Source organism: Nuphar pumila, chromosome 1 (assembly GCF_984573655.1).
Source record: "Nuphar pumila chromosome 1, dmNupPumi1.hap1.1, whole genome shotgun sequence".
In the NCBI taxonomy this organism is placed as follows: Eukaryota; Viridiplantae; Streptophyta; class Magnoliopsida; order Nymphaeales; family Nymphaeaceae; genus Nuphar; species Nuphar pumila.
The window spans coordinates 21287364-21310473 of record NC_143249.1 but is presented as its reverse complement, the minus strand read 5'-3'; the positions used below and the strand labels follow the sequence as shown (position 1 = coordinate 21310473).

General features: G+C 37.0%; 1 protein-coding gene across 2 annotated transcripts; it reads right to left on the bottom strand.

Annotated features, from left to right (window-relative positions):
- Window positions 1-22161, bottom strand: LOC149848297 (putative methyltransferase PMT26). Of its 2 annotated transcripts, XM_090011067.1 has the most exons (10): window positions 22032-22161; window positions 5145-6376; window positions 4822-4971; window positions 3764-4034; window positions 3488-3604; window positions 2998-3172; window positions 2649-2921; window positions 1367-1561; window positions 414-651; window positions 1-52 (listed from the first exon to the last, which is right to left on the bottom strand). In XM_090011067.1, the coding sequence occupies exons 2-9, from the start codon at window positions 6318-6320 to the stop codon at window positions 441-443; spliced, it is 2568 nt and encodes an 855-aa protein (XP_089867193.1). In that variant the 5' UTR covers window positions 6321-6376; window positions 22032-22161; the 3' UTR covers window positions 1-52; window positions 414-440. The 2 variants fall into 2 exon arrangements, with proteins under 2 accessions (XP_089867193.1, XP_089867186.1); XM_090011060.1 differs by lacking the exon at window positions 1-52 and having other exon boundaries at window positions 166-651.
- Between the last annotated feature and the right edge of the window lie 949 nt (window positions 22162-23110).

The window sequence follows — 23110 nt, the reverse complement described above, 5'->3', positions numbered from 1 at the left end:
CGAAGGCCCTCTGATTTATGCCTGAAGTACTCACATTGCAGGCATGCGACCACTATTCCATCACCAACAAAAATATAGTATTAAAGGACATCCCAACAAATAAGGAAACAATGGAGAGAGAGAGAGAGAGAGAGAGAGAGACTGCCTTTCATTTCTAATAGGCTAGAAACAGAAACATGTGAGTTCCTTTTGAAGCCATCAAGTTTTCAAACTAATACATGCATGGCCAGTAAGCTCAACATTGGAAAATTCTCCAATTTTACAGTGAAAACCCTAATTTCCTCGGTTAAACAACAAAAGATATAAGCTTAAAAAAAAATTTATAGACAGAATATTACAACAAATAGTGAAGGAAGAAACAAAATATCAAAATTTTTTAAAGAACAAAGGAACGATAAAAGAATAACCCGAACCCCTTTGAGCGAGTCTGAGCAAACACTCTACATTGAAGTCAATTCTGGCCTCCAAAATGTTTTCTGCACACAAAGAAGGCCCTCCTTATCCTTTAAGTAAGTCAGGCGAACCTCCCACTGCAATGACTTGACAATGCTCTGAATAGCGTTGATGGTTTCGATGTCATCACGGAGAATGAGCTTACCCTCTGGCCTCAGTATCCGGTCAACTTCGGCAACCACAGAAAAAATGTCACACCTGCACCAACAATTTTCAAATGGCCGTTTTAAAAATCTCGAGCAACATCAATTAGGCCACTGGATAAGTGAATAACTAGAAAGCTATGTCATATGGGTGTGGGTGCGGGGGTGCGGCAAAAATATAAAAAATTATATATATATATATATATATATAAAGTCCAAAAGTTGGACATAAATGACCCTGGGTGTGTTGACCGCACCAAGTGTCGCACCAGCGTCAACACAGGTGCGGCACCTAGTTGGCCAAGTCCCTGTGACATAGCTAGAAAGTTATCCGGTAAGCGTGACATATAACAAGAGGAGGAAGCTTTGGAGAAGCCAACTGTGATTGAAGATTCATACTAGATTCGAAACCAAGCACAAACAAACACTGCCACAGAAATGCTGGTAAATTTTGAGAGTACCCAAGCTCCCAAGCTAAACTAGCATTCAATGTGGACCATCAGTTTCAAAAACCATCTTTCAGATGCTTATGGCTAGTTAACTCCAATACCTCATGTAGCAGGTTACTCTTGAGTGCTCACTATATTAATCGGTGGTAGTGAAAATGGTTTCATTCTAAGAATTTCTACTTGTACTGAAGGAAATACCATAGATTCTTGCATAATCATACCATTTCTACAGCGAACTCATCAGACAAAGGAGCAAAATTAATCATTCAATAATGTGGCTTCAGATGACTTTGTGTGAGGAAGAAAGAATGAATCACATACTTCTTCTTGAGCTTGGAGAAAAGGTGATCTGCATGGAGAAGGTCGTAGGTTCTTGGGTAGGTACTGAAGGATTCACACCAGTCATGGTAGATGCCAAAAAGTCCTCGCTCATAAATTATGGGAAGCGTGTCTGCTGAATCGATTGGCACAACATTCATAACCCACACATTCAGATCTTTCAAGGCAGCGGCAAGTCTGCAAGAAGATTTCCAAATCATGGTTAGATTATGAAGACAAGGAATAATTACAACTCTTTTGAAACTGGAAGTCTTAAGTCCGGACAACAATGTGCTACATATATAAATATGAATAGTGAGGCTTTCTGCATATTATTACAATATTTTTTTGGCAAGATATTATTACAATCTTTAAGGATGCTGAAAGTTATTGCTGACAGAAATGCATGTCATACATACAATAAAACCTACTACATCCTAACCAGCAAACAAAAGCATTTGGCATGCTATAGATATCACAATCTGCCTTCCTGTAAAACAAATTGAACACATGGATACAATTCGAGTAGTTGATTTAGTACTTGACATGCTTCTCAATGGGATGAGATTTTCTTAATCTGTTTCGTACTTGAATGCTTTAAAGCATGGCCTTTATTATTAAAAATGATTCTCATTGAGAGATGGCATTTTTATTTTAATATATTGGAATATTTCAAGGACATTAACTTGTCCTAAAACAATTACATAGTATCCAATAGTGCAATCCAGAGAATGAGAGCATGTTTCCACTTGATTGATTATGATGGTTGTACCAATAGGACCCAAACCGTTTCCTAAACTGCCAACTCTTTGGGTACTACATAGATTCAGTTATGTTAGATGTTAAGAAGCATAAATCCCTTTCTAACAGAAATCAAGTTCACCAAACATAACAGAGAACGAACAGCTAGTGTAACAGAACATTTTAAAATGACAATATCTGCAATTCTAGGACAAAAAACAATCGTTGAGTAGTGGCCATCTCTGCAGCAAACATATGAAAATCCTCTCATGGCATCCACACTTATTTTTTAAGAGGGCAGTTAAAATCATTTTTTTCCATTCATTTACTTGATGTTTAGTAGGCAGTGTCACAACAATTTATGTTGGGGAGGATATATGTGCATGTCACTGCCATGATCAAGACTTAATTTTGCATGATTATCATGAGTTGGATCCCATATGATGCAGACACAACACACGCACATGGAGGCACATGCACATGGGAATAATTTATGAATATATAAATATATATATATATATATAATAGAGAAAGAGAGAGCTACCCTCCATAGACAGCTCTCATGTCCATGACATTTCTCACTGTCGACCAGTTGATTCCCAAACCTTTCAAGTACGATTTGGTCACAACACGTTTCCAATGCTCATAATCTACTTTGAAATCCTCAGGTGCAGCCTTGCCATAAACTCCGGTCTGAGAAGTAGACAACCAATAAGGCGGTTTCTCCAACCTAAGGGGCCATTGTACAGGCCATTGTGCCCCTCGCTCTGATGAAACCATGGGCACCTTGTGCATGCATGATTGTAATGGCACATACCTGTGCACACAACATCAATGTCAAAGCCTAAATATTGAACTAAAGTAATAAATAAAAGCAGAGAACTGTATCATACCATGCTGCATTTGGATCATCTGATTCCTGGCACATTGGAGGTTTATTCTCCTGCCTGCTCTCATAGCAGTCATTAGAAGCAGGCTTCTGATAAATTGCAAAACCAACTTCGTTCACCTTGTCAAACTTAATATTTTTAAGATCCCAGCACATGTTCTTTGTAAGCTCTGTCATGGCTGTTTCAGTTGTCCAAAACCAGAAATGTTAGGCATGCATAATATATGATAGAAATAATTCCTATTATAAACTAAAGAGCTGACCCAAGAAATTTGGCTATGGTAAAACTAGCAAATAGGCTCAGGCAACCGGGAAAGTTCCTAGATTTCCAAACCATCATAATTCATCCACTAAAACATTAGAAGAGGTGAATCAATCAAGTATAAATAAAACATTGCTTAGCTGAGTTGCTCAGGACTCAAATCTTTGAAATTTGAGACAGTATTCGGAATATGTTTGCATAATTAATTTAATAAGTAAAAAGAAAAATCTACCTTTCCATATCTCAGCATCTTCTTCATCACTGTTATGCTGATAAACTGGGGTAGCAGACCATACAAAATAACCACCTGGACGTAATACTCGATTCAGCTCCAACAGAAGTTTACCACCTGTAAGGCACATGCAATCAGGTTTTACCATTTTGGCAGGACATAGGAAATACAGGTGAATTGTATTCAGCATCCCACAGGTGATGTACTACTGATGTTAAAGACAAGGAAAAGAAAGAAAAGAAAAAGAAGATTCAACATAGATGAAAAAGGGACTACCTTCAACGTGCCAGGGAACCCTGCAACGTGCACAGTGGACAACATCAAACACCATGCTGGGAAAGGGCAGCCTTCGCGTCCCCATAACAGCTGATATTGCTGGGATTCCCCGCTCAAGTGCAAACTGCACTTGAGCTTCATGCTCATCCTTTGGAGCAAATGACATTGTAAGCACATCATTGTCGAAAAGATAACCACCGAAACTGGCAACACCGCACCCAACATCCAGTACCACTCGACTCCTTTTTCTCCATTCAATGTTAGGCACAATCTGCAGGGAATACTATGTCACCAACAAGTTCCACTTAACAGGCCTCCTCTGGCACAAGGGTAATAACATAAAAGCCATGAATGGGATAAAATTATCAATGCAGTGACTTTACAAGTTCTATTTACTAAGGATGTAGGAATAGAGATTAAATAAGTTTTTTCATTTGTGTAAGCAAACTAGCAATTGAATGCATAGTCATCCAACTTCATATGAAAGTGATAAAAAAACATAAAATAAACAAAATCACATGATAGTTTGAGACTTGCTGGCCAATCTTGAAACTCGTTAACAGCTGAAGCAAAACCCACAAATCCAAGCCCAGGCAACCAAGAAAGGAAGTTTAGTTGGGTAGCTCAGGTTAGTTTGAACCAATATGTAAATCATGCACCTGCTGGATGTCTAATGAAGAACCAATGACCAGTATGTAACTTGCTTGAGGCCTTTCCAGTTGAAGAGGCGGATCAGATATGTTTTAGGTCAGACTAGGAGCACAAATCAGATATGAAGATACAAACAATTTTAATTATTCAGGTAATCAATATTATGTTGGCCTTAAAATATAAAAGTAGCAAGAAACTCGAAAAGTGAATTAATATATTCTAAAAGTATGCTAAGAAGACATAAGAGGGCTTCAGTTGTAGGTAGGTAATCACAGAGAAAACAAAAGGATAATCAATTTCCATCAGTCGGGATAAATCAAAGGGTAAACAATCTCCTTCAGGCAGGATAAATCAGATGAATCCAAATGGATAAAAGTAATGATCTAGTCATGTTATGTGTAGATCACCTCCTGTATAAAGTCAATATAACGCTGAGCGCCTCTCTTGAATTGAGTCCCACCACCGGGGAAGATGAGATGCTCCCCACTAACCTTAACCCAGTTCTGATGGCCCTTTACTTCTGCAAGCAAGGTGTGTGGAACATTATAGTACCATATCTGCAACAAGCATACAGAACACAAAAAGATCTTGATCAATATAAATTCCAATATGAGATGGCTCACTTGTCACTAATTACCACTACTAGAGCTGCTCTATAATGACCATTTGGATTAGATCCAATGCTGTAGGAAAAGAGTAAACAAATGCAGCTAATCCTCCAAGGGCATACCTTATCTCTGCTTTTGGGCCACTCAATTGGCCTTCTGTACCCTTTAGGAAGAGGAACAAGGCAGGTGGGAGGTAGTTCAGGACAGTGTCTTTCTCTATGTTCATAGTGTTTCGTTGTTTTGAGACGTCTAATAGCTTGTTCATTGTCAAGACAGGGAATGTAGTCAGGACCAGCTGTTACGTTACAAAGGTTCCAGGTGTACCTAGGAGCTTCCCCTTTACCATCAGATCCCTCATTCACAGTCAGATCCTTTGATGATTCTTGCGCTACCTTCTCTTCCCTTGACTCTTTAGCCTGTGTCTGCCATGTCCCGGTCTGTGCGTTGGTCTCATTCAAGATTTCAGCTTGTGCAGGATCTGGAAAGGACTCGCTTGGACCCTGATCTTTATCCTTTTTATCAGATGGTGGTGCCTGCTTTTTATCCTTTGGATTCTGCCCTGCTGCACCACCATTGTCGGTATCAGGTTTCTTCTTGGAAACATCACCACCATTGTCGGTTTCAGGTTGTTTCTTGGATCTATCACCACCATTGTTGGTATCACGTTGCTTCTTGGTCCCATCACCACCATTGTTGGTATCAGGTTGCTTCTTGGTCCCATCACCACCATTGTCGGTATCAGGTTGCTTCTCGGACCCATCATTCTGATCTGATATTCTCTCTTCACCTTGTTGGTCCACCTTATTCTTCAACTGCACAGGTCTTTCATCCTCTGAAACTGACTCATCAGATGCCTGAGATTGTTGTTGTTCACCATTAACAGAATCTCGCTCTGGATTCTTATCTTGACCATCCGTCTGCCCACCTGAATCTGTTTCTGTACCACCATTAACTGTGTCTTCATCAGACATGCCGTCCTTCTCCTTCAGGCTCTCCTTTTCTCGGGCAGAATCAATTGGATTTTCTTGGGATGGTATATCATTGTCTCCCTGCATTGCCTCTTTAGGTAGAACACCAGGATTATCTTCAAATGCTTGTGAGGAAGCTTGAACTTGTTCTGCTACCTCTGCTTTGACATCCGTAGATACATTCACTGTTGGAACTGGAATTAGGGATGGAGATGTCATCATCCAAACTCCAACCAAACATAGGGCCACAAAAACAACCAATGGCACTGTCGAACAATAAGGTGATGATGATGATTTTCTATCATTACGAGGGTTCTTCCCAAAAGCCATTTGGCATCAATAACTTACTCCTGAGTTGCAGATTCACAAAATCGCCTCTGGATTAACTACAAGAAGAAAAGGAGAATAATGCTTCCATAAACTTTGTGCTGAAAAGCGTGAGCAAACAAAAATGATGCTATGCTCAATTGCATGAAAATGGGAAGCAGATCAGGTCATGTTGAAAATGAGCGTTTTTGCTCATGCGGACATCGTGGCCGTCCGTTTGCATTTTGGATGAATGCCACGTGGTTTTGTTGACTTTTGAGCTTTTTAAAATGCAAATCGGATGGCCACGATGTCAGCATGAGCAAAAACGCTCATTTTCAGCATGACCTGATCTGCTTCCATGAAAATGGATTATTCAAAATTCACAACACAACAAATCAAGACAATAACTGAACTGAGTGTTTCATGCCATTTGAGATACCACAGGGCCCATCCGGATTAGACCACATGAACCGGGCCTAAACCTAAGACAGACTTACGATGTGTGGTTTAGCGTATGTAGGCCCACACGATTTTCTAACAGGTTTCACAAATCTTCATCGCCTTTCAAGGATGAGGATGAGAGGAGTAATTAAGTGAGTTTGAATAACTACGAGGATTATTCTCAAAGTCCACTTCATGTCAATGTTAATAATATCACTGATATTTTGCAAATATCGTTGTATTAACAGTTTTTTTTTTCAACAGCAGATAAAACCATGAAAATACCACGATACTTTTAAAATATTGATGACAACATTGAGCATAAACGTGGAGAAAAAATAGAACAAAATAATGGACAAGGGAAGGACCTTTTCCATTCAAGACAAAGCTTTTACTAGCAAATATAACATTTTTGTAAGATTTTGAGGGGCAGCACTTCCAAGAGAAAAAATTGCATGCATACATGTAGGGGTGTCAACGGGTCGGGTTTGGTTCTGACTCAAGTGAAACTAGACCTAGCATCGATTTTCGGGTATAGTATTGAGTCTGGATTCCGGTCCAATCAAACCCATCATAAGAGAAACCATACCTGAATCCGATAAAAATAATATGAACCAGACCCTGTAAAATACTATTTTTTAATTATTTTTTACATAAAAAATTATGGGTCTTAATCAGAACTCAGTGGGCCTGGGTTTCTATAAAATTTCACAAACTATACTCGGATCCATGTATTAATCAAACCTTCGTGTCCGGGTCTTAATCGGGTCTTCTTATTTATCATCATACCTGGACCCTTTAGGATATGGTACAGATCAGGTCCGGGTAAACCCTGTTAAATTATAATACCAATTCAATATAATTGTATATATATTTTATATATATATATATAGGAAGATACATGCACATATATATTTCATATATGTGTGTGTGTGTATATATATATATATATAATGTGTATATTTATTTCTCGTAATAGTCGAAGGGGTAGTTTAGTCTTTTTGCGCATATCCATTTTTGGATATGTTGTAATTTCTTTTTATTCTTTACTTTTATTTATTCTTTTCCTTTTTAAAATCTAGGTTAGTGTGTACCTTGGGAGGCCCAACATCTAGTCGTTGGGCCCCTCCAACGACTAGAAGTGGAGCTCCTCTAAGGTCTCCACTTCTATATAAATGGGGGTCCTCCCCGTGTATTTAGCTCATGGCTTTGGGTCAAAGCCCAAGTGTTCAATAAAGTTTTTTATTCATTCTTTAAGTGCATTTGTGAGATTGATTGGATTGTGCCTTTGTGCACAAGTGTTCTAAGTGTTCTTATTGTGCATGTATACACTTGTCTTTCAACAAGAACATTGGGTCTTGATTATTGTATCTTGTTGAAGATACTTTCACATGGTATTAGAGCAAGGTTGGAGAAAGAAGATCAAGTGGACTCTCACTTTTTTGGTGCCTTGAAAAATGTGCCCTCAATTTTTGGCGATTGACGTGGATTATCTTATTCAACCAATATTTTAGAAGCCTCTTCTATCAAAAAAAATCTAAAAAGCTCTTGTGGTACGTAACTTTTTCCTTGTTTCACCTTTCTAATGGGTGAAAATGACTCTCATTTCTCTCTCGGTTTCAAACTTAAGGGCTCCAATTATCATGTATGGGCCGGAAACATGGAGGCTCATATTAAAGGAAAAGGGCTTTGGGGTTACGTCCAAGGCTCAATTTCGGAACCGAAGCCTAAAATCACTTTGATGGAGAGAGGAGAAATAAAGATCCTTGAAGGAGAAGAAAGAACCAAAGCGCTTGAAGACTATAATAAAAAGCATGAAGAATAGGAGATGAGGAACTTTAAAATCCTCTCATGAATTTTCTCATCCGTTGAGACATGAATTAATGCCAACATTATAAAATCCCAGAAAGCTTCTCAAGCGTAGAAATACCTTGAAAAAATGTACACTTCAAGGGATTTGTCCCATAAATATTATCTTCAAAAAAGGGCCTTGACCCTTCAACAAAACGAAATGACTATTAGAGAGTATTTTGCGGAGTTGTCTTCCATTTGGGATGAGCTTTTCATGCTTGAGCCCAAGTGGAGCGGAGAGGCTATTGAGCTTAGGCATAAACAATTAGAGAAAGGCCGTTTTTTTAATTTTTTAAACGGACTTAGGCCTACATTCAAACAAATTCGGTCTTCTCTTCTATTCGCTTTTACTTCCCCCTCTCTTGAAGATGTAATTACTAAACTAAGTGGGGAAGAGACTCGTATAGGTATAAGCAAGAATAACCCAAGTGTTCTAGCAACACCTTCCAATAATGAAGAAAATGAAGGTGTTAATGTCGTCTCAAGACCGGAGAGCAACTTAAGGACCTACAAGCCTCCTCACTTCAAGAATCAAAACCAAAGTTCAAGTGGTCATGGTGGAAAGAGGGATTATAGCAAGCTCGTATGCCACTTTTCTAAGGAACCGGGGCACATCAAGCTGATTTGCCCAAAGTGGAAGAAGTTGCTAGCTTTGGCTATCACATCCCTGTTAAAATGTATCTCCTAAAAATCATTATTGTAAATATAAATATATATATTTATATACATAGAGATATATTTACATATAATATATTATATGTACATATATCTCTCTATATATAAATATATGTATTTATATATATTTACCCGAAAGGGTATTTTTGTCATTTCCTGTTTTGCGCATATTCCCTTTTGGAATATGTTGTAACTTTCTTTTTTATTTTTTGTAATTCTTTTTTTTCTTTTATTTTTGACATTTTTTAAATGTGAATTGGGGGTCCCCCAATAGAGTCGTTGGGGGCCCCCAACGGTCACAAATGTGACCGTTGGGGGCTCCCAACGACTCCTTTGGGATCCTCCCCTTTGCACTTTCTTGCATTTGTATAAATAGGGGTGTTCTCCCCTTGTATTTCTCAAGCTTGAGAGTCTCAAGCAATTGTTCTTTTATTCAATACATGCATTATTGCATGTTTACTATTTTTACGCTTTTTGCGTATTGTGTTCAAGTGTTGTGAGAGTGTTTGTGAACACTTCTTTTATAAAGTATTCATGCTTGTATGCGTATTGTCTTTTCATAGACAATTTTACATGGTATCAAAGCTTGGTTGGTGATAGAGGATTGTGGGATTCTCTTCTTTTCAAGTGCCTCGAAAAGCGTGCCTTCGGATTTTTGAAGATTGAAGTGGTGGATCTTTCTTCTCAAATATTTTAGAAGGATCTTGCGCAAGTTAGCATTTGGATATTGTGTTGGTACGCCTTTTCTCCCTTTCTCTCTACTTCATAATGGGTGAAAAAGAGTCTCACTTTACTCTTGGCTTCAAGTTAAATGGGTCCAACTATCATATTTGGGCCGGAAATATGGAGGCTCACATAAAAGGAAAAGGGCTATGGGGTTATGTGCAAGGCACTATTTCGGAGCCGGAACCCAAGATTACCGTGGTAAACGGAAGTGAGATCAAGGTTCTTGAAGAAGAAGAAAGAGTTAAAGCTCTTGAAGAATATTCTAAGAAACACGATGAGTGGGAAATGAAGAATTTCAAAATTCTTTCTTGGTTCTGCTCATCCGTTGAAACCAAAATTAATGCCAACATTATTAAATTCAAAAAGGCATCGGAAGCTTGGCATTATCTTGAAAAAATGTATACATCGAGGGACCTATCTCATAAGTATTATCTTCAAAAGAAGGCTCTCTCTCTTACTCAAGGTGAAATGACTATTAGGGAATATTTTGCCGATCTTTCCTCCGTTTGGGATGAGCTTGCCATGCTTGAACCAAAATGGAGTGGAGAAGCAATTGAACTCCGTCACAAGCAACTTGAAGAAGATCGGTTCTTCAATTTTTTGAATGGGCTAAGGCCCGAATTTGAGCAAATAAGGTCCTCTCTCCTATCCTCCTTTTCTCCTCCCTCTCTTGAAGATGTACTCACCAAATTAAGTGGTGAGCAGACTCGTATGAGTTTATGTAAACAAGGATCAAGTGTTCTTATGGTTCCTTATAATCATGAAGAAAGTAATGAAGTCAATGCCGTATCAGGACCCGGGAACAATGTAAGAGCCTATCGTCCCCCTCATTTTAAACCACAAAATCAAGGTGAAAATGGTGGGACAAGAGGAAAAAGGAACTATAGCAAAACTATTTGTCATTTTTGTAAAGAACCCGGACATATCAAACCCATATGTCTCAAATGGAAAAAGCTTCTCGCAATGGCTACCACCGGTGTTCCACCGAAGGAGGAGGCATCATCAAGTGGGTCACTTTCTTTAAGTCAAATAGTGGAAGCCCTTCAACCTCTACTCAAGGGAGCTACCTCCGGTGCCGCCGTGTCTACCTCATCTTTTTCATGTAAAGTCTCTTGGCTTTTGGACTCCGATGCATCTTTTCATATGTCCCCAAACATGTTTTCACTTTCCGATTTCTCAAAAAATGTTTCCCCCTCGTTTGTTTCCACTGCGGATGGAACATCTCTTGAAATTAAAGGTATAGGTAATTTCGAATCTCGAGATTTTTTTATTCCGAAAATTAGATTTATACCTAAACTTAATTTAAATCTTCTCTCTGTTTCTCAACTCTCGGACCATGGTTGCGATATTAAGTTCTCTTGTGATAAATGTTTAATACAGGATCACCAGTCCGGGAAATTGATTGGGGAAGGCTTTAGAAAAGGAGACTTATACTATATGGAATCTCTTCGAGTTCCAAAATCTTTTTGTAATGTGGCCCAAAACAAAGATATAAATGTATGGCACAAAAGACTTGGTCACCCTAATATCACCAAGTTGTCTTATTTGCATTTTGCAAAAGATCTATGTAAAAGTTCATTTTCTTGTAATGATTGTATTCTCGGAAAAATGCAAAGTTTACCTTTTGAGCAAATAACCATGTTCTCTTCTAAAAATTTCGAAATTGTTCATTCGGATGTTTGGGGACCCGCACCTGTGACTTCAAAAGGAGGCTTTTCTTATTATGTCATTTTTGTGGATGATTTTTCCAGATATTCATGGATCTATTTTCTTAAGTTCAAACATGAAGTTTTTTCGTGTTTTAAAACCTTTCATTCAATGATCAAGAATCAATTCAACAGTAATATAAAGATATTTAAGAGTGATTCTGGAGGGGAATATCTCTCTAATCAATTTAAAGTATATCTTGAGGATCATGGAATTATCCATCAAAGGTCTTGCCCTGAAACCCCTCAACAGAATGGGTTGGCCGAAAGAAAACATAGGCACATCATTGAAACCACTAGGACCCTCCTTATTTCCCAAAACATTCCTAAAATTTTTTGGGCAGAAGCAGCTCTTGCTTCTGTTTATCTGATAAATCGCCTGCCATCTAAGATATTAGGAAAAATATCCCCTTTTGAGATTTTATATAAACTTGAGCCGGATTATAATAGGTTACGTGTCTTTGGGTGTAAGTGTTTCATACTTACGGATAAGAATGATAAATTATCTCCCAAGGCTATCCCTTGCGCCTTTCTTGGATATTCCGAAACTCAGAAAGGGTTTTGTTGTTATGATCTTCGAGATGATAAGTTATATGTCTCTAGAAATGTAACTTTTTTGGAAAATGAAAGTGGTTTTGAAAAAATTGTTTCCCAACAAGAAAATTTTGATTATTCCTTCGTATTTGATCTATTGTCTAGTAATGATGATATATCTAGTGATGATAATATATCATCAAATCACGATGAGGAAAATGATGGTGACCTTGGTGAACATAACTCACTCAATTAACAAGAAAGTAGACTTTCAAATGATCCAATAACCTACTCTCGTAGAAACCAAGACACCTTTAGAAGTGCTATTGATCAGTATAGTGAGCTTGTTCCTAATGTTGACCACCGGAGATCTGAAAGGAATATAAGACCTCCAACTCGTTTTGTTTCTTTTGATTCTTTCTCACCCCGATATAGGGCTTGCCTTAGTGCCATTCACTCGTATTTCGAACCAAGGAATTTTGAAGAAGCCAAAAAATGTATAGAATGGCAAGAAGCTATGCAAAATGAACTTAATGCCCTTAAACGGGCTGAAACTTGGGATTTCCAAACTCTACCCATAGGAAAGAAAACTATAGGTTGTTGATGGATTTAGGTTAAAACTAAAAGCGATGGATCCTTGGAAAGGTATAAAGCTCGTTTAGTTGCTAAAGGGTATGGGCAAGAGTATGAGATTGACTATGAGGAAACTTTTGCCCCTGTAGCCCGAATGGTTACAATTAGATGTCTTATTACTATTGCATCTATTAAAAATTGGAACATCTTTCAAATGGATGTGAAAAATGCTTTTTTAAATGGTGATCTTAACGAAGAAGTATATATGGATGCTCCACCAGGCATGAAGATTCCTAAAGATAAAGTTCTTCGTCTTCGTAAAGCCCTTTATGGTTTAAAAGAGGCCCCCAAGGCCTGGTATGATAGATTTACTAGTATAATGTTGGAAAATGGTTTTTCCTCATGTTATACTGACACCGCTCTATTTACTAGAAGATCTAATGCAGGAATTGTGATTTTATTACTCTATGTTGATGACATGCTAATTACAGGTGATGATGTTCAAGGAGTCAAGGGTATTAAGTCCGTCTTGACTTCAAAATTTGAGATGTCAGACTTGGGTTTTCTGACATATTTTCTTGGTATTGAGGTTGCCTATTCGCAACGTGGTTTTCTATCTCAGTCTAAGCTTGCTTGTGAGATTATTGACAGATCAGGAATTTCTGATGACAAAGTATGCGAAACTCCTGAAGTCGTGGGATCAAAAATGAAGATTGACGATGGTGTTCCCCTAACAGATCCTACTCCTTACAGGCAGTTGGTAGGCTCTCTAATGTACCTTAGCATTACTCGACCCGACTTGTCGCATGCTATTCACATCGCCAGTCAGTTTCAGCATGCTCCTACAACCGTTCATATGAGTGATGTCCTTCGCATCATCAGATATTTGAAAGGAACCATGAACAAGGGAGTTTTTCTATTTTCTTCCTCTGAATTAAAATTGCTTGCTTATACTGACTCAGATTGGGGAGGTGACCCTAGTAACCGTCACTCCACCACTGACTTTTGTATTTTCTTAGGAGAATCTTTGATCTCGTGGCGATGTAAAAAGCAACATAAGGTCTCCTTATCATCCACTGAAGCCGAATATAGAGCCATGGCATCTACCACCATGGAAATTGTATGGATTCGACGTCTTTTGGAAGATATGGGAGTAGTTGTCAAAGAACCAACAAAGCTATGTTGTGACAATAAAAGTGCAATCTACATTGCCAATAACCACACCTTTCACGAGCGAACAAAGCATATAGAGATGGATTGTCATTATGTCCGAGAAGAATACTTGAAGAAGGTCATTGATCTACCATATGTGACATCTGAGTATCAACTTGCCGACTTCTTCACAAAAGCTCTATGTTCGCCCAGATTTCATTTCCTTCTTGACAAACTTGCAGTTATCACACCGTAAGTTTGAGGGGGGGTGTTAAAATGTATCTCCTAAAAATCATTATTGTAAATATAAATATATATATTTATATACATAGAGATATATTTACATATAATATATTATATGTACATATATCTCTATATATATAAGTATATATATTTATATATATTTACCCGAAAGGGTATTTTTGTCATTTCCTGTTTTGCGCATATTCCCTTTTGGAATATGTTGTAACTTTCTTTTTTATTTTTTGTAATTCTTTTTTTTCTTTTTATTTTTGACATTTTTTAAATGTGCATTGGGGGTCCCCCAATAGAGTCGTTGGGGGCCCCCAACGGTCACAAATGTGACCGTTGGGGGCTCCCAACGACTCCTTTGGGAGCCCCCCCTTTGCACTTTCTTGCATTTGTATAAATAGGGGTGTTCCCCCCTTGTATTTCTCAAGCTTGAGAGTCTCAAGCAATTGTTCTTTTATTCAATACATGCATTATTGCATGTTTACTATTTTTACGCTTTTTGCGTATTGTGTTCAAGTGTTGTGAGAGTGTTTGTGAACACTTCTTTTATAAAGTATTCATGCTTGTATGCGTATTGTCTTTCCATAGACAATTTTACAATCCCAACCTCAAAAGGAAGAGTTCTCGTCATCTTCCAATGGAGCTCTCTCACTTCAACAAATTGTGGATGCACTTCAACCCCTTCTCAAGAGGGCTATTTCTGGAGCCGCTATGTCAACCTTTTTTCCTCCCGATAAGACCTCGTGGCTTTTAGATTCGGGCGCTTCATTTCATGTCTCCAAATATTAGTTCTTTTTCCGAATACTCAAAAAAAAATTCCCCATCCTTTGTTTCAACCGCGGATGGAACATCTCTTAAAGTAAAAGGAATTGGAAATTTTGAAAAACAAGGGTTCTTTATTCCAAAAATTAGATTTATACCCAAATTGAACTTAAATTTGTTTTTCGTTTCTCAACTCTCGGATCATGGGTGTGATATAAAATTTTCTTCTAACAAATGTTGGATACAGGATCGCCAATCCGGGAGGTTGATTGGGGAAGGCTCTAGGAAAGGCGACCTATACTATGTCGATTCCCTTCAAATTTCAAAGAACCTATTTTGTAATGTTGTCCAACAAAAGGATATTAATGTATGGCACAAGAGACTTGGACATCCAAATATTATAAAAATTTCTCATTTATCTTTTGTTAAAAATCTATGTAAAAGTGATTTTACTTGTAATGATTGTATTCTTAGGAAAATGAAAAAATTACCTTTTTGTCAAAGATCTATGTTTGCAACCAGACCTTTTGAAAATGTCCATTCAGATGTATGGGGATCGGCACCTGTTTTATCAAAAGGGGGGTTTGCATATTATGCCATTTTTGTTGACGACTACACGAGATATTGTTGGATGTTTTTTCTTAAGCATAAATATGAAGTTTTTTTTACTTTTAAAACCTATCATATGATGATTAAAAATCAATTTAATGGAAACCTAAAGATTTTTAGAACCGACTCTGGTGGAGAATATCTTTCGAGTGAATTCAAAAAATATTTTGAAAGTCATGGTATTCTCCACCAAAGATTTTGTCCAAAGACCCCTCAACAAAATGGATTAGCCGAAAGAAAGCATAGACACATAAAAGAGACAACTCGAACTCTACTTATTTTTCAAAACATTCCAAAAGGTTTTTGGGCCAAAGCTGCCTTAACGTCTGTCTTTCTGATAAATCGGCTATCTTCTAAAAATTTGAACAATATCTCGCATTTTGAAATGTTGTATACCAAAGAACCCGACTATAGTCGGTTGAGAATTTTCGGTTGCAAATGCTTTGTTCTTACTGACAAGAACAACAAGCTTTCACCAAAAGCCATTGCATGTGTCTTTCTTGGATATTCGGAAACCCAAAAAGGGTTTCGGTGTTACGATGTCAAGAATGATAAGTTATATGTTTCTAGAAATGTGAGTTTTCTGAAAAATGTTAACGGTTTTGAGAGAAGTGAACCTTATAAAGAAAACATGGACTACTCATTTTTATTTGAGTTGTTAGCACAAGATAATGATAGTGATAATGAACTCACTCCTATTGATGCTAATAATGAAGAAGATGAAGAAAGGATTTCCTCCCATCCACCTATCTTCCAACATAGTGATGAAGGGGCATCAAGAGACCCTATAACTTAAACCCATAGAGATAGAAACAATTTCAGAAGTGCCATTAAAAAATACAATGAACCTAGTAGCTCCCATTCAACAAAGGATGAAAACCTACGGAGAATTGAGATAAGTAGAAAGATTCCTTCTAGGTTCATCTCATATGACTCATTTACACCTAAACATAGAACCTGCCTTAGCGTCATTCACTCCTATGTAGAACCCAGAAACTTCGAAGAAGCCAAAAAGAATGATGAATGGCTAAAAGCAATGAAATGTGAACTTTCTGCTCTCAACAGGGCAAAAACTTGAGAATTCCAAGATCTTCCTAAGGGTAAGAAAACAATAGGGTGTAGATGGGTATTCAAGGTGAAAACTAAGAGCGATGGATCTCTTGAGAGATATAAAGCTCGGTTAGTTGCAAAGGGATATAGTTAAGAATATGGGATTGACTATGAAGAAATGTTTGCTCATGTAACTCGCATGGTCACAATCCGATGCCTCGTCAATGTTGTCTCAATTAACAAATGGAACATCTATCAAATGAATGTTAAAAACGCCTTCTTAAATGGTGATTTAAATGAAGAGGTATATATGGATGCTCCACCAAGAATGGAGACTCCCAAAAGAAAAGTACTTCATCTTCAAAAAACACTTTATGGTTTAAAGGAAGCTCCCAAGGCTTGATATGATAGATTTAATTCGGTAATGTTAGAAAATGGTTTTTTATCCTGTTTCACTAACACTGCTTTATTTGTTAGAAAAACCAATGCAGGGATTGTTATTCTTATCTTGTATATGGATGATATGTTAATAACCGAAAGTGATACTAAAGGTGTTAGAAGCATAAAATCAATTTTAAAGGATAGATTTGAGATGTCTGATTTGGGGTTTCTAACTTATTTTTGGAGTATTGAAGTAACATACTCTCATAGAGGGTATTTTTTATCTCAAACTAAGCTTGCCTCTGAGATTATTGACAGGTCGGGTATTACGAATGATAAGGTTTGTGAAACTCCTGCTATAGTAGGAGCCAAAATGAAGATTGATGATGGCATCCCTCTTTCGGATCCCACCCCCTACAGGCAACTTGTGAGATCATTGATGTATCTGAGTATTACTAGACCAGATATTTCTTATGCAATTCATACTGCAAGTCAGTTCCAACAAGCACCAACATCGGTTCACATGAGTGTCATCTTGCAGATCATAAGATACATAAAGGGTATACTAAATAAGGGAGTATTCTTATCTTCTTCTTCTGAATTAAAACTAATTGCTTATACTGACTCTGATTGGGGAAGTGACCCAAATAACCGTCACTTCACTACTGGTTTTTGTGTGTTTTTAGAAGACTCGCTAATTTCATGGAGATGTAAGAAGCAACAAAAAGTGTTTCTTTCCTCAATTGAAGCTAAATATCAAGCCATGGCAACTACTACCATGGAAATTGCATGGATTCATCAGCTATTAGAAGACATGGGGATTAATGTAGAAGGGTCAACCATGCTATGCTGTGATAATAAGAGTGAAATCTATATTGCCAAAAATCATACGTTTCATGAACAGACTAAACACATTGAGATGGATTGTCGCTATGTTCGAGAAGCCTATCTGAAAGAAGTCATAGATCTTCCATATGTAACTTCAGAATATCAATTGGCAGATTTCTTCACTAAAGCAGTGTGTCTTCCGCGGTTCAACTTCCTTCTTGGCAAACTTCCGATCATCATGCCCTAAGTTTGAGAGAGGGTGTTAAATTATAATACCAATTCAATATAATTGTATATAATATATATATATAGGAAGATACATGCACATATATATTTCATATATATGTGCATATATCTACCTACGTGTGTGTGTGTGTGTGTGTGTATATATATATATATATATATATATATATATATATATATATATTTCTTGTAATAATCAAAGGGGTAGTTTAGTCTTTTTGTAAATATCCATTTTTGGATATGTTGTAATTTCTTTTTATTCTTTACTTTTATTTTTCCTTTTATTTATTCTTTTTCTTTTTAAAATCTAGGTTAGTGTGTACCTTGGGGTGGCCAACATCTAGTCGTTGGGCCCCTCCAACGGTCACAAGGGCTCCAGCGACTAGAAGTGGAGCCCCTCCAAGGTCTCCACCTCTATATAAATGGGGGTCCTCCCCTTGTATTTAGTTCATGGATATGGGTCAAAGCCCAAGTGTTCAATAAAGCTTTCTATTCATTCTTTAAGTGCATTTGTGAGATTGATTGGATTGTGCCTTTGTGCACAAGTGTTCTAAGTGTTCTTATTGTGCATGTGTGCACTTGTCTTTCATCAAGAACATTGGGTCTTGATTATTGTATCTTCTTGAAGATACTTTCACAAACCCAACCCGTTGACACCACTATATACATGCACGCACAAGTGTGCACACACGCCTCACATACACACACATTAAGTTTTTGGTGCAGATACGCACACCACAGATTTGGTATCAATGAGTTTCATCTCACTACCAGGGCATATTTAAGTAAATCTGACAAAATGTATGGATGTTTTTTGTTGATTTATAACCTTGAAGAAACTACACCTAGTACGAAGATCTGGTTGCGCTGCCTCAGCCGGCCAAACCTGCAGTAGTTGTTTCAGCAGCCTAGAACTTCAATGCTAGGATCCTTGCCCATCGAGCCTATGCTAAGTATTGGCTTGCACATAGAGGAGATGCTCATGGGAATTGAACCTTGACCGCCAGTCTAAGGGCCAAGGCCCCACTCCACTGCATTAACCCCCATTGGGGCCTATATGGATTTATTGTTGTTTACTTATTATTAAATATGTTTTGGATCAATATATTTAAATATTAAAATACAATCTAAATAGGGTTCAAATTTAAAAAATGGATGGTTCAGATTTAACAAAACGTAACCACTATATATTGGGAAAATCTCATAATATTTTTAAAAATCTAGCTCTTCTCAAGAAAACCTCAAAAAAATATCAGTATATGAAAATATTATATATAAGCATATAAAACATATTGTTAATACGAAAATTTGCAAAAAATGATATTTTATTAATTAATTAGGCGCAAGAAATATAGTAAACATGATATTTTCAATAATCCATTTTTTCAAACTATGCACTGGTCTCCGAAAAAAAATTGAGAATGAAAATAACACATTGAAATTGTAATAATTTCAAAATATTGAAAAGATGTTTGACATATATATATATAGCCACCAAATGGTAGATACAACCATACAGATGTGTTTAGCATGATTTATTTACTATGATAGAAGGTTTTATCATATCTAATCCACCATAATATCAGATTTTTGAGACTGAAAATCAATGACTCACAATTCATAAAAATAAGGATGGTTTAAAAATAGTGCATAACATCATATTTCAGTCAACTTTAACACATGAAAATATTAAATAGAATATGTTGAACATGATCCAATAGATAGATTTTGCATTTGGATCTTAAATCCATGTAAATCAAGTGTGTACCACCATTGTAACATTATATATGCACCATAACAGATAAGCAGCGCTAGCGCTTTCTTCGAGGTCAGTCACCATTACGAACCCTCAGATCTGCTGCCAGATCGACATCTATGCAAACTCTAGCCACCATCATGCGTTAGAAGATCCGTCTACCATAATCAGTTTTCCGAACGTGCTAGCAACATATATATATATAGGTTTTTCAGCTGGTTTTGCCCCATTCTGCCCCTTCAAAATCGCAGTTTTTTAGTATTTTTTCACATTTAACACCATAGATGTGATCTATAGGTTTTGTTTAATGAGAACCGACTTTTAGATCACCGGAATTTGATCTGTATATAGGTTTTTCTGGTAATCCAAAATCGATAGCTATGAAGGCATCAGTTTTTCCCAGATCATAAAAATATATTTTTTTGTCAAAAAAAGATGATCCAATAATCGTTACCACTAAATTGAGCATGCTAAACACATCTAATGGTTCAAATCTATCATAAAACACTTCAAACTATGAGGCAAAATGGGGAAGAATCAGAAAATGGAGCCTAATATATTCATCTCTCTCTCTCTCTCTCTCTCTCTCTCTCTCTCTCTCTATATATATATATATATATATATATATATATATAATGTGCTGGTGCTGCCCCTTTTCTTGTTGTTCTGCCCGGTTAGCCCCTTTAAAAATTATATATTTTTGTAATTTTTCTCACATCTAACACCATAAATATGATCTATAGGTTTTTTTCAGTGGGATCCGGCTTTTGGATTATCGGAATCTAACGTGTATATAGGGTTTTTCAGTGATCCAAAATCAATGGCTATGAAGGCATCAGTTTTTTCTGGCTAATAAAATCACAGTTTTTCATTGAAAAACATGATTCAAGAGTCGATTATTACTAAATCGAACATGCTAAACACATCTAATGGTTCAGATTTATCATAAAACACTTCAAAACTATGGGGCATAATGAGAAATGGGGCCTAATATGTTCAGTTTTCATATATATATATATATATATATATATATATATATATATATATATATATATATATATATATATATGTGTGTGTGTGTGTGTGTGTGTGTGTGTGTGTGTGTGTGTGTGTGTGTGTAGATGTGTTTAGCATGCTAGATTTAGTGGGAATCAACTCTTGGATCATGTTTTTTGACGAAAAAACATATTTTTATGAGCAAAAAAAATTTGATACCTTCATAGCCATTGATTTTGGATTACCAGAAAAGCTTGTATACAGGTCAGATTCCGATAATCCAAAAGCCGGTTCCCACTAAACAAAACCTCTAGAAGTGTTAGATTGAGAAAAAAATACTAAAAACATGCAATTTTGAGGGGGCAGAACGAGAAAGTGGGCAGAAGAACTAGAAATATGGGCATTTCCATCACTTTTTTTGTAAATCCAACCATGTGGATGTGCTTGGCATGGTGAATTTCCTAGGAATCAACCACTAGATCATGCATTTTGGATAAAAAAATATGATTTTTGAATGCTTGAATATTTATGAAGATTATGAGCCATTGATTTTAAAACCTTAAAAAAATCACTTTCATGCATCAAAATTAGATGATTCAAGATCGGGCTCTTATAAATTCAAGCATGTAAATCACATCAGTATGGTTAGATTTAAGAGAAAAGAACAAAAAAATCATGAAAATAGTTGTTCACACAATAGTTCTCATATTCTAGTTGTCTGATTGACTAAAGAATTGACGCAAAACACTAAACTGCGATTCCATGACAATTTTAGTGGCAGATCAAACATTAGTTAAACTAAAAGTAGAAGGCAAATTGAGCTAAATCTACAATCAGTTTCAATTAGCTCAAGTACATTAAACTGAGATCTGCAATCGACCTAGCAAAATCAGACATTGTTAAACATCAAAATTACAATCGTAAGCGTAATTTCAACAAGCTCCAAGGCGACGGCCTCCCAACACTAATTCCAACAGTCCTACAAAGATAAAAACTTCACCAATCCTCACGACCTCACCGAACCGCAAGCAAACCTTTCAAGAACGAGCTAAAATCTACCGAAGCATCACAAACGTAACGCATTTCGAAAAAGAACGCCAGATCTCAAAAAACCCACCGAAACAGATAAAGTTCACAAATGTAAGGCAAATTGAAAGCATTTCCACGCAAAATATATCAGATACGAAGAAGACTCACCTGGACAAGCTCAAATCCATAAAAAACCGATCAGCTAAACGGATTTCTGGTTGACTGACAAATCCCGCTAATAGAAAACCAATAAACTCGGATTTCCGCGTAAAAGCTTCACTGAAGCTCAAGATCCCGCTAGCTACAAGAAGAAACCATAAAACTCCAGAATTCTCCTTTTCCACCTAAAAATGGCGAACTAGCGTGAAAAACCAAGAGAAGACGGTGATTTTCGAGAAAGATAGAGGAAATCAAAGAGGAAAGGAGGAGATTCCTACATCTGAGTGACAAAATCCAGGAAGGATAGTGAGGAAAAAAATAGGGGCGCTTCTCTTAACTCTCCGTTAGGAGCTCCGACTTGTGGATCTCTGAAGACGTGAAGCGGAGAGGGAGAGGCGGAGCGGAGGGAACGCCTTTGCTATTTAAAGGAGCGGTGGGGAAGAGAAAGGGAAACTCGCGCCCCGCGGGAGTGTTTGTAAAATTTCGTAATTTTTTAAAATCAAATAAAAATTAATTTTATTCAGCCAGAGACGGAACGGCCACAAGCGGAGCGTCGCATTCGGAGGAACGGCTAGAGACAAAAGACCGACCTCGACTACAGGAAGGGTCCTCCGAAATAATCCCCTGTCAAATTACTTAACTGCCCTCTACTGATTCCCAAGTTCTTGGAATGTCGGTAGGCCTCGCAACTGGGTTCGTCACGAGCTTGTTCACGATCGACTCACATAGCTGGTGAGTCTAGCCACGAACAGCTTGTTTAGCTTAAACGAGTCAAGCTGAGTGAGCTTGCATCTATAATATATATATTTTAAACTTGATAACTTAATAATTCACATTTACGTGTATATCTTTTGTGCATCAATAATATATATATTTTAAGTGTAATATACAAAGGGAATGATGCATGAAAAATATGTATGTAAATCTGAACTATTAAGTTTATTATATAAAATATATATTTTAAGTGTATTATATAAAAAAAATATACATATTAAGTTTTCTTCATGTTTTTTTTTTCATCATGATCCTTTCATGTACTCATTTCTCATATCTATATGGGTTTCTCATCATGTCAAAATTTAAATATA